The following is a 15,023-nucleotide window of genomic DNA, read 5'->3' as shown; positions in this document are numbered from 1 at the left end:
GAGTTTAGAAGGATGAGGATAAGAGAAAGAAAGTGGGTGTTGGAAATAGTTTACTTCTGAATAGCCAATGATTAAGGATTATAGAGATAAGGTGGGAGTTTGCAAGTCATAGGAATAGTAGTAGATGACCGATGAAAAGTAATACTTCCACTCTGGGATGATATTGTGGAGCAAAAGGCCAAGGCAACTTGGCCTTTGTTTGCTTATCTGTTACGTTAGGCTGAGTGAGTGGGGTTTAGGTAGTAGTATGGAAAAGGCACTGGGCCTATTTCTTCTAAGTGGTAGGGTCTAGGTGCTGGGTGGTGTTTTTTTCTCTGTTTTTTTAAAAAAATTCAATTTTTATGCTCAATACCATTTTTCTCTGTTTCATTAATACATATTTTCCAAAAACACAATTTTTCTTCTCAGGACTTCATTAGTTATACTCCAGAAAATTTGGTATATTGTATAATCCTTATTCTCTTTCACATAGTTACATTGTTTCTATTATCCAATTCAGGATTCTAGCCATCATCATTAATTTAGATCTGTATCTTTTGCTTGTTTCCTACAGCAGTAACTTTTTGTGTGTTTTAGTACCTCTAAAGGATGCATTTATTATTTCAGTTTTTAGAAATAATTTCTACATTTTGTTTACTATTATCTCTGCATGGAGAATTTTTTAAAGGTATAATATACTACGGTACTGAGAAAAATGGATTTTTTAAAAATGTTCATATTCAGAAACTGACATGTCTTTCATATTTAGTGTCCCTAACAGTATATTGAGCTCTACACTTCTCCTTTTATATCTCTGGTGGATTTATCTATCTCTGGAAGAACATCATCTCCTACAATTGCTAAATAGATCTTTTTCAAGTGTAATTTATTAACTTCCTTTATGAATCTAGATGCTATGTTGTTTGGTGCATATATGTTTAGTATTGAGATTGTATTTTTTCTATTGAAACTTAAAGCATAATGTGCTTTCCCTGTTTATCTCTTTTGAAGGTATGAATTTTTTTAACTCCTGATTAAATGGAATCCCCTGATATATAATAAATTGTTTTAGCCTTTCATTTTCATTCTGTACTGATTTTAGATGTGTGTCTTATATACATAAAATTGCTAGATTTTGTTTTCTAATTCATCCCACCACTTTCATGTGCATAGTTGATCTTCCCATATGAAAATATAGCTTCCAACCTCACATTCAACTGAAACTGTTCTCTGCATTTTCATCCTTCTCTACTTCTCTGCAGCTTTTGATACTGTTGACTATCCTCTTCCCCCGATACTCTCTTCTCTCCACGTTTTCACGTCACTCTTCTTTCCTGATTCTCCTCTTATCTATCTGAACTCTCCTTCTTAATCCATTCTACTGGTTCTTTATTCATATCATACCCACTAACTATGGGTGTCCCCCAAGGTTCTGTTCTGGGGCCTCTTCTCTTCTCCCTCTACAGTATTTTGACTAGTGATCTCATATGGATTCAATTTTCACCTCTCTGTAGGCAATTCTCATATCTATTTGTCCCTCCCTAACCTCTTTCTTGGGGCAGCTAGGTGGCACAGTGGATAGAGCACTGGGCCTGGAGTCAGGAAGATCTGAGTTCAAATCCAGCCTCAGACACTTACTAGCTATGTGACCCTGGACAACCACTTAAGCCCTATTTGCCTCAGTTCCTCATCCCTACAATAGGGTCATACTGGAGAAGGAAATGGCAAACCACTCCAGCAGTTTTGCTAAGAAAATCCCATGCACAAAGTCCATGGGGTCATGTAGAGTCAGACATGACTGACAGTTGAGTAATGAACAGAAATGACAACCTCTCTCTTAATCTCCAGTCTCACATCTCTAGTTGCCTGTTGGAAATCTTGAACTCACCATGTCCAAAAGGAAACATTAAAATCCCCATCCTTCCATCTTAAGAAGCAAAAAATAAAAACCTTCCCTCTTCCAAATTTTCCAATTATTCTCAAGGGTACTACATCCTCCCAATCACCCAGGTTTGTAACCTAGGTGTCAACCTCGTCTCCTCATTCTCTCTCACCCTCTATATCCAAAAGTTGTCAAGTCTTGTTTCTACTTTTGCATCCCTTCCAGTGTAGGCCATCATCACCTCATGCCTGCACTATTTCAATAGTCTTTCGGTTGGTCTCTCTGCATTACTTCTCTTCTCCCATTTTTCCAAAAGATTTCTGCCTCAATTATTTCCTCTCTTTTTACTCTTCAATCTTTCCCTTTCTACTGGCTTTTTACCTGCCATCTGCAAACACATCTGAGACTCTTACATCCTTAAAAGATACTCAGAAGATAATATCCCCACATTCATTGCTTCCACCTATCTTCTCATTCACTCCTCAACCATTCACATTGTAGCTTCTAACTTTATTACTCAACTGAAACTGTGCTCTCCAAAGTTAAAAGTCCTCTATCACCCAATATAACAGCAATGTTCCTAATCCTGATTTTTCTTCACCTCTCTGCAACATTTGATGCTGATAACTGCCCTCTATTTCTGGATACCGTCTCCTCTCTGCATTATTGCAACATTGTTTTCTCCCCTTTCTTCTCCTAGCTGTCTGATTTCTCCTTCTCAGTCTCCTTTGCTGCTTTATCATCCATAGCATATCCCTTAACTCTGGGTATGCACCAAGGTTCTATTCCTAGGGTCCTCTTCTCTACCTATACCTTTTCATTTATTGACCTCCCTTCACTGATTGACCTCCTTTCATTTATTGAGCTGCCACGTCTTAGAGAAGATAACCACTGGCCGGAAAATAAGTCCACTCCCTGGCTTGGCTTTCTAGAAGACATGGAGGAAATTATGTGGATAGTGTAGAGCCAAGGTGAAATATAAAATGCCTCTTAAGCAGTCCTGAGACTGCATCTGACATCAAATAGAATGTAAATTCCTTTAAGTAAGGGACAGTAGTTTTGCCTTTCTTTGCATTCCCAGCATACAGCAACATTCCAAGAACTTAATAAGCACCAAATGCTTGCTGATTTACTATTGTCTTGATGTTTTAAGTATCAAGCTCCCACAAGAAGAAAATAGCCATTCTAAGCTACTTGTTTTTATTTATGTTTTTATGTCAATGCACATTTGTGGATCTTTTATGTTTTAAGCGTTTCTTAGGGTAGAGGCAATGAAATACCTGATCTACATCATACACTGTATATCTACTCCAGTTTGGCAAAACCTTAGATGTATTAGTTGTCTTAGAGTTAGACTTAGAGTGAGGAAGACTTGAACTCAAATCCTGCCTTGAGAGTCCTCTTGCTGTGTGACCCTGGCAAAGTCACTCAACCTCACTCAGCTTCAGTTCCCTCATCTGAAAAATGGGGAAAATAATTCCCCTGCCTCAGCAAGGCTGTTGAGGACCAAATGAAATAACATATAGATTGTGCTTTCCAAAATTTAAAGCACTACATCAGTACTGGTTATTATGATAACTATCATTTTGTGAACCAAACTCTGAGCTTTAAGTAATTTTCTCCAGGGGCATAAAGAGTCAAAGACTCGATAGAATAAGAGTCAAAACTGCTCCCTTTGGAGGTCAGGTTTCCCCAGGTTTAAGCTCAGCTCATGTGCATGCATAGGTCCAGGGCTCAGAGGAATGGGGACCAATAGTAGAGAGGCAAGTGGTGAAATCTCCCTTTGCTTCAGTCTTCAGCTCAGAAAGACAGGCTTTATTGCTGCTTCTCACACACAACACTTCAGGTCTCGTTTATGTGCCTTTGTCCTAGCTATCCCCCAAGCCTGGAATGTTCTCCCTCCTCTCTTCCATCTCTTAAAATCCCTTGTTTGTTTTTTTCCCCCAAACTCAGGTCAAATATCACCCTCTTCTTAAAGTCTTTTCTCATACTTCCAGCCACAAGTTCATCTCCCCCTCCCCTCAATGATCTTATGGTGTGTGTGGTGTTTTTTATATGCACACATTATCTCTTCTGATAAAATATAAGCCTCGTGAGGGCAGGAACCATGTTATTTTTGGTTTTGTATCTCCAACACCTAGTATAGTGCCTGGCACAGAATAAGCATTTATTGCTTGTTGATTTATTGATAGATTGATTAAAACCAATGAGGCCTTTCCATAGGAAGTTGAGTGAGAAGCCAGAAGAGAAAAGATTGGTTGCCATCAGAAACTAGTAAGGTAGACCGAGTCAAGACTTAGGAGTCTCCCTGGTAGAAGAAAATTAATGTATAAATGTGTGGCAGAGTGGCAGTGGGGATGAGGAAGTATATCTCTGGCCTGTGGTACCATATCAAAACAGGAACAAATAAATCCAGAAGTGTTTCAGTTAAACTCAGTCTGGATGCAGTAAGGAAACCCTTCCCATCCTAAAATTCTCTTTCTCAGTTCATAATAAACACAGAATATCTCCTACTAAGAATGATCTCATGAGTTCAATCTTAGGATTTCACTAGAGGTCTAGAAAGACAAGTCAAGATTAACAATCTGTTGAAATGATAGCTATCTCAAACACCTAGTTAAAATATAAAGTCTATAGTTTTGTTTTGTTTTTACTTTATACCTGTAATGAAGTGGAGGCTGCACCAATCAGGAGACCCAGAGACTGAGCCACCAGTGATGTCATTGTCCCCAAGGCTGCAAATAGGACAAATCTGAGAGCATCAGATGGCTGAGAAGTCATCCAGTATACAATACTGCAATAGGCTACTGGAAACATGATCTGGCAAAGAAAATGCATTAATTATTCATATGGAGAAGTTTTATGTATATTGGGTGATAAAAAGCACAGTCCAAGCAACATGATTTAACTACATTACATTTCTATTTCTTATATATTGTGCTCTGTGGCAAATGATGCTTATTAGCAGAACTAGTTGATCAGTAGGACTCTATCAAATAACATTTTTTTTTTGCTGCTTGGAAACTAGGAGACAACTCAACTTTCTGCTCAGACAGGAAATTAAGACAGGAAACAACACTCCAATGTGAAAGCTCGCTCTTTCTCATCCTGTCTTTTTCTCTAGAAAACCACAATCTAATGAGATTAACAGTTTGCCACTCTTTTTCTATAGAAAATAGAAAATATTTCCCTTCTTGAATAATACTATAATATTAATTTACCTGAAAAGGAACATCAGCCATGGTCTTGGCCAGATAGTAGGCCTTTAGACTGTACCAATAATTCAGATGTTCTCTAAGAAAAACTCCCATCTCAAGAGGAACTATAGAGAAAATGAAAAAAAAATAGTAATTACATATGACATGCAAAATATGATAGGCTTATAGTTTCTGATCTCATTCTGTCTCAGTATAGTCTGTCCATGTTAATATAGAAAAAGCTGCTACAATACTTGGATGACTTTGTGTCTTAAGACTGTCAGGCTTAACTGGTTTAGAAAAATTCACAACACAAAATGTAACCCTAGTTTAAAAAATTGCCAATAAATCTTGTTTTCCTCTTCAAAATATCTTATTTTTATTGATATTTAAATTTTTTTTATTCTCACATTCATTTCTACATATATACCCTTTTTCTGTTCTACCCTTATGGGTCATCCCTTTTAATAACAATTAAACGAGGAAAAAAGAGACAATTTATCAAAACTAGCCAACATAATGGTCATAGCCAATAATGCAATATCCCTTATTTTAACTCTGCAGTGAAAGGAGGGAGGTACATTTTTAAAACTCATCTGTGGGGCCAAACTTCCTAATGATAATTAAGAACATTCAGCTTTGCAGTCCTGTCATTCTATTTTCTGTTAACATTGCCATGTACACTGTACATGTTAGTTTCCTATTTCTACTTATTTCACTTGTCATAATTTCATTTCAAACTTATGATGCTTCTCTGAATTTTTTATATTCATTGTTTCTTATGGTGAAGTAGTAATATTTCATCACAAGTAAGTCATATAGCTTGTTTAGCTATTCTCTAATTGATAGGCATCTACTTCCTTTCCAATTCATTGTTAGCACAAAAAGTGCTATTATGAATACTTTTGAGTTGTATATATAGGATTTATCTTTCTGGATTTGACCTTCTTGGGCAATATGCAGAGAACAGTATCTTTATATCAAAATTGTAGGGAAATATCAGTCACTTTCTTAGCAGAATTCCAAATTGAGTTCCAGAATGCTTGGGTAAACTTATAATTCTACCAGTGGTGTGTTAATGGCTCAATTGCCCCCACAACCTTCCAACATTAGCTGTTTCTACTTTTTGTCATCTTTGCCAGTTTGCTACATGTGAGATAAAACCTCAAAGATGCTTGATTTGCATTTCTTTTTATTATTAGTGATTTGGGGCAGTCATTGATATGGCTGTTAATAGCTTTTGCTTTTTTTTTCGAGAATTGTTTTTTCACATCCTGTTATCATTAAGCCAGCAAGGAAAGGCTTTTGGCCTTTTATATTTGTATTAATTTTATACACACACACACATATATAGGTTGGATATAAAACCCTTATCAGAGATATTTGATGTAAATATATTTCCCCATCTGCAGATTCCTTTCTTATCCTAACTTTGTTGATTTTGTTAGTATAAAAGCTTCTCAACTGCACATAGCTAAAATGACCTCTCTTCTATCTTTTGTGATGTCTTCTATTTTCTATTTGCTCATGAATTCTCTCCCAAGCTATAATTGTAGAACATACTGGATTACATTCTCTTCTAATTCATTTTATGATACGACCTTTTATGTTCAAGTCAAATTGTGAAAATATTTTTATGATTACCTAAATACAGTTATCCCTTCCACATTGCAACTTTCCCCACCACAGTTTTGATATGTCACATGATAAGAAATTAAATGGGAATTTTGGGGGAGTTTTGTGGAAGCCAGAGACAACACATGAAGGCCAGCAGATGACATTGCGCCTAGGACCAAATTTTACAGTAAGGTACTGTAAACATCCCATAAAAGAAAAAGAAAAAATTCAGACTTTTTCTCTGGTACAAAGGGAGGGCCAAAAAATTTTATGTGGATTTTCCAGATTACAGGGGATTGTGGGAAGCCCATGCCCCTAACACCTACAGTGCGAAAAGGATAACTGTAGTAAGTCAGACGACGATGACAATCATATGTTAATGCTGAGTCATTTTAGATTTTAGATTTTAATTTTAAAATGCTTGAATTCTTTCAAGATGAACTAAACTTTTCCTTTTCTTCTCCCTCCACCTAAGGATATGGAATGAAAACAGAATCAGTTATATAATGTTGACTGTTTTCCAAAACTTAAAAAAAGTACCATTTTCCAAAGATGGTTGTGCTCTCCTGATATTTAATTCTAACAGATATTCCAACCAGATTAGGGTAAAATTAATCTATTAAAAGCACCATCAGCCCAAAGAACTAGTCAATAGAAGCTTCATAGGGGTCTAGAATAAGTAGTTGTCACATTATACCTAACATTGTATGATTTGAAGGATTTCGAGAAGTATCTCTGCCACCAGTGACAACTGGTGCTCAAAATTCCATAAGGGATGCATTTGTCTTGGTTAAATTAAGCAGTGCACTGGTATGGTGATCCTTTTATAAAATACAAATACTTCAATTTATGAAAAGTATTCTTTACAGGAACATATTTTATATTCAAACAGTTTTCCAATAGCAACTCTTGAATTTAGTGAAAATGGATACTGATGCCACATTTTCACAACAAGCATGTTGTTTCTTTCATCTCTCATATAAAGATGTTTCTGTCATTGTTACTCACATGTGAGGACAGTAGGCATCAGTGCAGCAAACATGAGGAACAACATGGAAAAGAAGAGGAAACCAGAGTTGCTCAAGACTTTCTTTGCCTCATTCCCAATTCCTAAATATAACAAGCCTATGAGAAGTCCAATCCCAATGTGTGATGTGATCCTTAAATGTGTCAATACCTGTAGGAAAACACATTTTACTCATGTTATTTTTGTTTAATTTTTTATTAAATTAATTGTAGAATAAAAAAAAGGTAACAATGAAAATTTGTCAATAACCCACTGTACCATATAACATAGACTATCATTGATATTTGCCTTCAAGATTCCAGTTTAGGTCCTATTTCCTCTCTGATACTATCTGTTCTGGTCTGAGCCTGACTCAGGCCAACATCCTGGTACTTCAAGTTCCATACAGGAATAAAATGATGCATTGTGGGTCAGTCATTCAACAGCTAATCAAAGATTAATTTAGCTACTTAGTCATAGAAAGAGAAGGATATTCAACAAAGGTATGCATTGAGATTATTTCAAGTTGATTCAGCTGAGCAAAAGTACTTTAACTGAGTTGTTTCTTGTCATCTGCTAAACATGACAGAATGCCTGGAGTTCCTTGTGACTGCTTTATACAGGCACTGTGCTAAGAACTGAGAATCCAAAAGGAGACAAAATACAGTCCTACCCTCAAGGAGCTTAGAATATAATAGGAAGGGGCAGCTAGATGGCGCAGTGAGTAGAGCACTGGCCCTGGAGTCAGTAGGACCTAAGTTTAAATCCGGTCTCTAGCTGTGTGACCTTGGGCAAGTCACTTAATCCCAAATGCCCTGCCTTCCCCCGCCAAAAAACATAAAGAAATAAAAAAACAAAGAATCTAATAGCAACATTAAGGGCCCAGTTAAAGTTGTATAGAAAATTTTCAGTGGACCTAGAAACGGATGTTAACAGGTTTAGACTTCAATCCCTGAGTCAACCAACTCTCAATACCTTTTAAGGAAAAACTATCCTAACTTGCATGAGGGCAGTGATTATAATGTTGCTCCTCTAGCGCTCCACCCCTTGGTGGCACTCCTTAAAGTTTTCTGCCTTTATATTAGAAGATTTCAACTTACATATTATTTGTTTCAAACATCCTCTAACCTCTCATTTCCTCATTACCTCTTCCTCCACCTTACCTCAGCCACACACAAAGACAGTCATACTCTTGATCTTGCCATCACCCATACATGTGACACCCCCATGTTCAAGAATTCTGAAATCCCCTTATCGGACCATAATGTATTGGCTTTCTACCTTGCCCTCTGCCTTCCCTTACCTAACCCTACTCTTTGTTCACCTTGTGACATCCAGTCCCTTTAAACCTCAGTTCTCTTCTAGGCCATCTCCCATATGCTAGCCACTCTCTCATCTTTTCTCTGTCTTGATCCCCTACTGAGTCGATTCAACTCTACATTATCTTCCTTCTCTTGAGTCCCCAGCCCCCTTGTCACTTCATTAATTGTGCCCTGCCGAGTCTTAGCTTTGGATCACTTCCACTATTTACTACCTTTGCTCTAACACATGTGCTGCTGAATGAAGGTGGAGAAAATCATGCAACCATTCTGACTGTATCCAGTGTTATATAACTTCAACTGGGCCCTCACTGCTGCTATTAGACTGCAAGCCCCTTGAGGGTAGGACTGTATTTTGTCCCTTTTTGTTTTCCCAGTTCTTAGCACAGTGCCTGTAACATAGTAAATGCTAATAAATTTTTACTGACTGACCATTCTAGAGCAGAAATGTCAATCACATGGCCTATATATGTCCTGCAACACTCCCTAGAATGTGGCCTGAACTAGACTAAAACTTAAATGGGGAATATTTAACAAAATGGATATAAATACAATAAAAATACAATGAAACAAAGATAACATTAATGTGGTTTTCTAAATGAAAATGTGGCCCGAAGGGACCCTTACATACAGCTTTGTGGCCCCTGTTTTTATTTGAATTTGACACTACTGTTTTAAAGGATCTTCCACTAGTTACAATTGACTTTAGGGCTCTTACTACCCTAATCTGCCTTACTGCCCTGATCTCTGATATTCAAGATGATTGATATAGGTGGCACTAAAGAAGGAAGAGAAAAACTAAAGCAGAAAATACTAAAAAAACATTAAAAGTATAAGTATTCCCTAAAGAAATGATATCAAAGAACAATATAAACAAAAATCTCAGGATTCCCACACACATACACCTGGTTGCTAAAAAGCAAGCAACCTCTCAGCAATGATACCCCTTAGTTCTCTAAACCCTCCCTGGACAGGAGCTGTATAATGACCACCGGGGTTCATATTGGCAGCATTTTGAAAGCTTTAATTGAATCTAGATTACAGTAAGCAATCACTTACAGTGTGTACAATCCTCTCTTTTGCTGATGGGCTATCACTTCTCCTGGGAGCCACTCTGTTATACTCTCTGCTTCAGGGGCCCACTCTACTAAAAGTATATGGCACAGAGTACAGAGTTGTAAGGTGTGGGGACGGGATGGGACAGTGGAGGGAGGCAGGCTATATAACTGTGGATCAGATATGGGAGCACTTGGGCAGCATGGACCCATAGCAGGTGGAGGAGTACTTGAGTGCGACACAAATTTGGGGCGCCATTTTTGTAGAGATTTGGTGGTGAAGGATACACTAACCCTTATCCATGTCATGCTAGGCAGATTTCATTAACATATGCCCATCATCTCAAAGTTATGAGCAATACCTTAGAGGTAGTTCATTAGCATAATATTTTTTCTAAGTGTTTTGGACTTTTATTGTGCAAGTTGAGCTTATCTGAAGCTTGAAGACTAAGGGCAGTTAGCGGGTCTGAAAGACTGTTATATTAAGGCCTAGCTAGCTTCCCTTAATTTGACATATAGTCTCAGGAGACAGCTTAAGTTAATTTATGAGGCAGTTGCCGGTGCCTCCAATGTTCCTCTATTTTATGACACAGTTTGCAAATAACTGTTGTGCTCTGTTAATTTATGAGATGGTCTGTAAATGACTTCTAGTTTTCCTTTGCAATCTTATTTCCTACTATTATTACCTTATGCTAGATATTTATAAAATTACCTACTGAACTAGCTGGCAGGGGAGGGGAGAGTCAGAACAAGATACAATTTCAACACAGAATAATATGAGCATATGATTTAAAAATTCATATTTCCAGTCTATTTCATGGATGTAGCATTGAATGGGGGAGGATCTCTCATACAAAGAATAAATGGAGAAGTTGTTCCCAATTTGTAGTATGATTATTTTCTCACAAAGGGTATTTTGGTCAAGAGGGATGGCAAACAGAAATAGTGTTGGGGATACCAGAACTTCTAGTTTGCGGGTGGCACAGATTTCCCCTTGTCTAAGTTTTTACTTGCTTTGGTTTCAAGGACTTAGCTCTAGGTCTAGGACCATATGAATAGAAAGATATAATTCTTTATCTTATAGGTTTTCCTGTTTTTGAAAATTTATACTTAGTGAGGGATAGAATTTCAGTGTACCTCCATTATGTTTGGAATTTCCAAATGGAGTCCATATCTGCATTTCCTCCCCTTGCTCTACCAAAGTGGAGATGTGTCTCTTGTCCCTTTAAAGAGAGTAGAGATGGGTAGAGCTTCCATGCCAGCATCGATCACAACAGATAAGGATTTAGCAGCTATTGGATTTTCTTTTATGTAAAGGAATAACATGGTAGCATTCAAAGGACAGGAAGCAATTAGATGCGGGGGTGGGGGGAAGGTACTCTTCATTGGTTAGCAAGGAGATTGTGGCTGTGTTCATCTCTTATCACTGGGATGCCTTCTGCTACTATTTCCTCCGTCACCCCTGTCTTACAATGATGAAGGAGTCTTATTCCTCACCAGGGCTAACACTTCAACCTCTTCAAGCAAACCCATTACATCTTGTCTCCTTGAACAGATTTTCCCCTCTGCTATACCCACTTTTTCACTTATTTTCAATCTCTTTATCTACTGGCTCATTCCCTACTGCCTACAAACATGCTCATGTCTCCCCATCCTCAAACTTCCATCCCCATTATCACTCTCTCTATATATTATCACTCTATACATACATACATACATACATACATATAGTATACACACACACTGTATCACAAGACACACACACACACACATATATATCTTCTGCCCTTTGTAGCTAAACTTCAAAAATCCATCTGCCATAGGTGACTCCACTTTCCTTCCACTCTCTTCTTAACCCCTTATGACCCTCTTACAATCTGGCTTTTGAGCTTATCATTCCACTGAAACTGTTTTGTCCAAAGTTACCAAAGATTTCTAATTGATAAATCCAATGGCCTTTCCTTGATCTTCATTTTCCTTGACCTCTTTGCAGCCTTTGACAATTTTGATCCTTGATACTCTGTTTTCTCTGGGTTTTCAGGATGCCACCCTCTCCTGGTTCTCCTCTTACCTATGTGATCACTCTTCAGGCTTCTTTGCTGGATGCAGTTCACACCCTCTGACAATAGATGTCCCTCACAGTTCATTCCTGGGACCTTTTCTCTTCTCCCTCCTTCACTTGGTGATCTCATCAGTTCCCATGGATTTAATCACCATCTCTATGCTGATGATTCTCAGATCTACTAATCCTGCCCTAACATCTCTGCTAACCTCTAATCTTATGTCTCCAACTGCAGTTCATATATCTCAAACTGGATTCCCAATAAACTTCTTAAACTCAGTTATGTGCAAAACTAAACTCATTGTCTTTCTCCCTAAATCCTTCCCCTGCCTCCTACTTTTCCCTATAGTCCCTCAGGAGCACAACATAGGCATAGTCCTTGACTCTTCAGTCTCTCTCACTCCCCAATTTCAATCTTTTGCCAAAGTTTGTTGTAACATCTTTCCAATATACCCCCTTCTCTCCTCTGGCACCATCACCACTCTAGTTCAGGTCCTCATCATTTCATGCCTAGACTGCTGTAATAGCCGGCTTCCTCAAATCTCACCTCACTATAATCCATCCTCCATTCAATCACCAAAGTGATCTCTCTAAACCATAGTTCTGACCACGTCATCCCTCTATACTCAATAAACTCTAGTGGCTCCCTATTGCCTCCAGGACGAAATACAAAACCCTCTCTTTGGCATTTAAAGCACTTCATAACCTAGCCCCTTACCTTTCCATTCTTCTTACCTTTTGCTTTACCACATACTCTTTAATCCACTGACATAGTCTACTGGTTGTTTTATAAATAGGACACTTCATCTCTCGGTTCTTGGCGTTTTCTCTGGCTGTATTCCATGCCTAGAGTGCTTTCCCTTCTCAACTCTACTTTGTTGACTTCTCAGTTTCCTTTTAATTCCAACTAAAATCCCATCTTTCACAGGGTAAGGAAGACATTGAGTCTTCTTCTTTTTTTTTTTAATTTTAAATTTATTTATTTAACATATTTAGTTTTCAGCATTGATTTTCACAAGAGTTTGAATTACAAATTTTCTCCCCATTTCTACCCTCCCCCCCACTCCAAGATGGCGTATATTCTGGTTGCCCTGTTCCCCAGTCAGCCCTTCCTTCTGTCACCCCACTCCCCTCCCATCCCCTTTTCCCTTCCTTTCTTGTAGGGCAAAATAAATTTCTATGCCCCATTGCCTGTGTATCTTATTTTCTAGTTGCATGCAAAAACTTTTTTTTTGTTTTTGAACATCTGTTTTTAAAAATTTGAGTTCCAAATTCTCTCCCCTCTTCTCTTCCCACCCACCCTTCCTAAGAAGTCAAATAATTCAACATAGGCCACATGTGTATCATTATGTATAACCCTTCCACAATATTCATGTTGTGAAAGACTAACTATATTTTGCTCCTTTCCAACCCATCCCCCTTTATTGAATTTTCTCCCTTGACCCTGTCCCCTTTCAAAAGTGTTTGTTTTTGATTACCTCCACCCCCATCTGCCCTCCACTCCATCATCCCCCCCTTTTTATCTTCTTCCCTCTTCTTTCCTGTGGGGTAAGATACCCAATTGAGTATGTATGGTATTCCTTCCTCAGGTCAAATTTGATGAGAGCAAGATTCACTCATTCCCCCCTTACCTGCCCTCTCCCCTCCTCCCACAGAACTGCTTCCTCTTGCCACCTTTATGGGAGATAATCCACCCCATTCTATCTCTCCCTCTCTCCCTCTCTCAATATATTCCTCTCTCATCCCTTAATTTGATTTTATTTCTTTTAGATATCTTCCCTTCATCTTCAACTCACCCCGCTCTCCCTCTCTCTCTTTATATATATATATATACACACACACACACATACATATATACATACATACACATTCACTTATATATATATATATATATATATATATATATGCATATTCCCTTCAGCTACCCTAATACTGAGGTCTCATGAATCATACACGTCATCTTTCTATGTAGGAATGTAAACAAAACAGTTCAACTTTAGTAAGTCCCTTGCAATTTCTTTTTCTTGTCCTTGATTACCTTTTCATGCTTCTCTTAATTCTTGTGTTTGAAAGTCAAATTTTCTATTCAGCTCTGGTCTTTTCACTGAGAAAGCTTGAAAGTCCTCTATTTTATTGAAAATCCACATTTTGCCTTGGAACACAATACTCAGTTTTGCTGGGTAGGTGATTCTTGGTTTTAATCCTAGCTCCATTGACTTCCGGAGTATCATATTCCAAGCCCTTCGATCTCTTAATGTAGAAGCTGCCAGATCTTGGGTTATTCTGATTGGGTTTCCACAATACTCAAATTGTTTCTTTCTGGCTGCTTGCAGTATTTTCTCCTTGATCTGGGAGCTCTGGAATTTGGCAACAATATTCCTAGGAGATTTCTTTTTGGGATCTATTTGAGGAGGCGATCGGTGGATTCTTTCAATTGCTATTTTACCCTGTGGCTCTAGAATATCAGGGCAGTTCTCCTTGATAATTTCTTGAAAGATGATATCTAGGCTCTTTTTGTGATCATGGCTTTCAGGTAGTCCAATAATTTTTAAATTATCTCTCCTGGATCTATTTTCCAGGTCAGTGGTTTTTCCAATGAGATATTTCACATTGTCTTCTGTTTTTTCATTCCTTTGGTTCTGTTTTATAATATCTTGATTTCTCATAAAGTCACTAGCTTCCACTTGCTCCAATCTCATTTTTAAGGTAGTGTTTTCTTCAGTGGTCTTTTGGACCTCCTTTTCCATTTGGCTAATTCTGCCTTTCAAGGCATTCTTCTCCTCATTGGCTTTTTGGAGCTCTTTTGCCATTTGAGTTAGTCTGTTTTTTAAGGTGTTGTTTTCTTCAGTGTATTTTTCAGTATTTTTTGGGTCTCCTTTAGCAAGTCATTGACTTGTTTTTCATGG

General features: G+C 37.9%; 1 protein-coding gene across 1 annotated transcript in view; it reads right to left on the bottom strand.

The window, feature by feature from the left end:
• ABCG1 (ATP binding cassette subfamily G member 1) overlaps nucleotides 1-15,023 on the bottom strand; it is a 107,546-nt gene that overhangs the window by 15,980 nt on the left and 76,543 nt on the right. Inside the window, exons 11-13 of the mRNA XM_036746118.1 lie at nucleotides 7,684-7,852; nucleotides 5,083-5,183; nucleotides 4,523-4,681 (exon numbers count right to left, since the gene is read on the bottom strand). Of these exons, the coding sequence (XP_036602013.1) occupies nucleotides 4,523-4,681; nucleotides 5,083-5,183; nucleotides 7,684-7,852 (429 nt within the window). The remainder of the gene's footprint in view (nucleotides 1-4,522; nucleotides 4,682-5,082; nucleotides 5,184-7,683; nucleotides 7,853-15,023) is intronic.

Source organism: Trichosurus vulpecula, chromosome 2 (assembly GCF_011100635.1).
Source record: "Trichosurus vulpecula isolate mTriVul1 chromosome 2, mTriVul1.pri, whole genome shotgun sequence".
Lineage (NCBI taxonomy): Eukaryota > Metazoa > Chordata > Mammalia > Diprotodontia > Phalangeridae > Trichosurus > Trichosurus vulpecula.
This window is presented reverse-complemented; position numbering and strand designations above follow the sequence as displayed.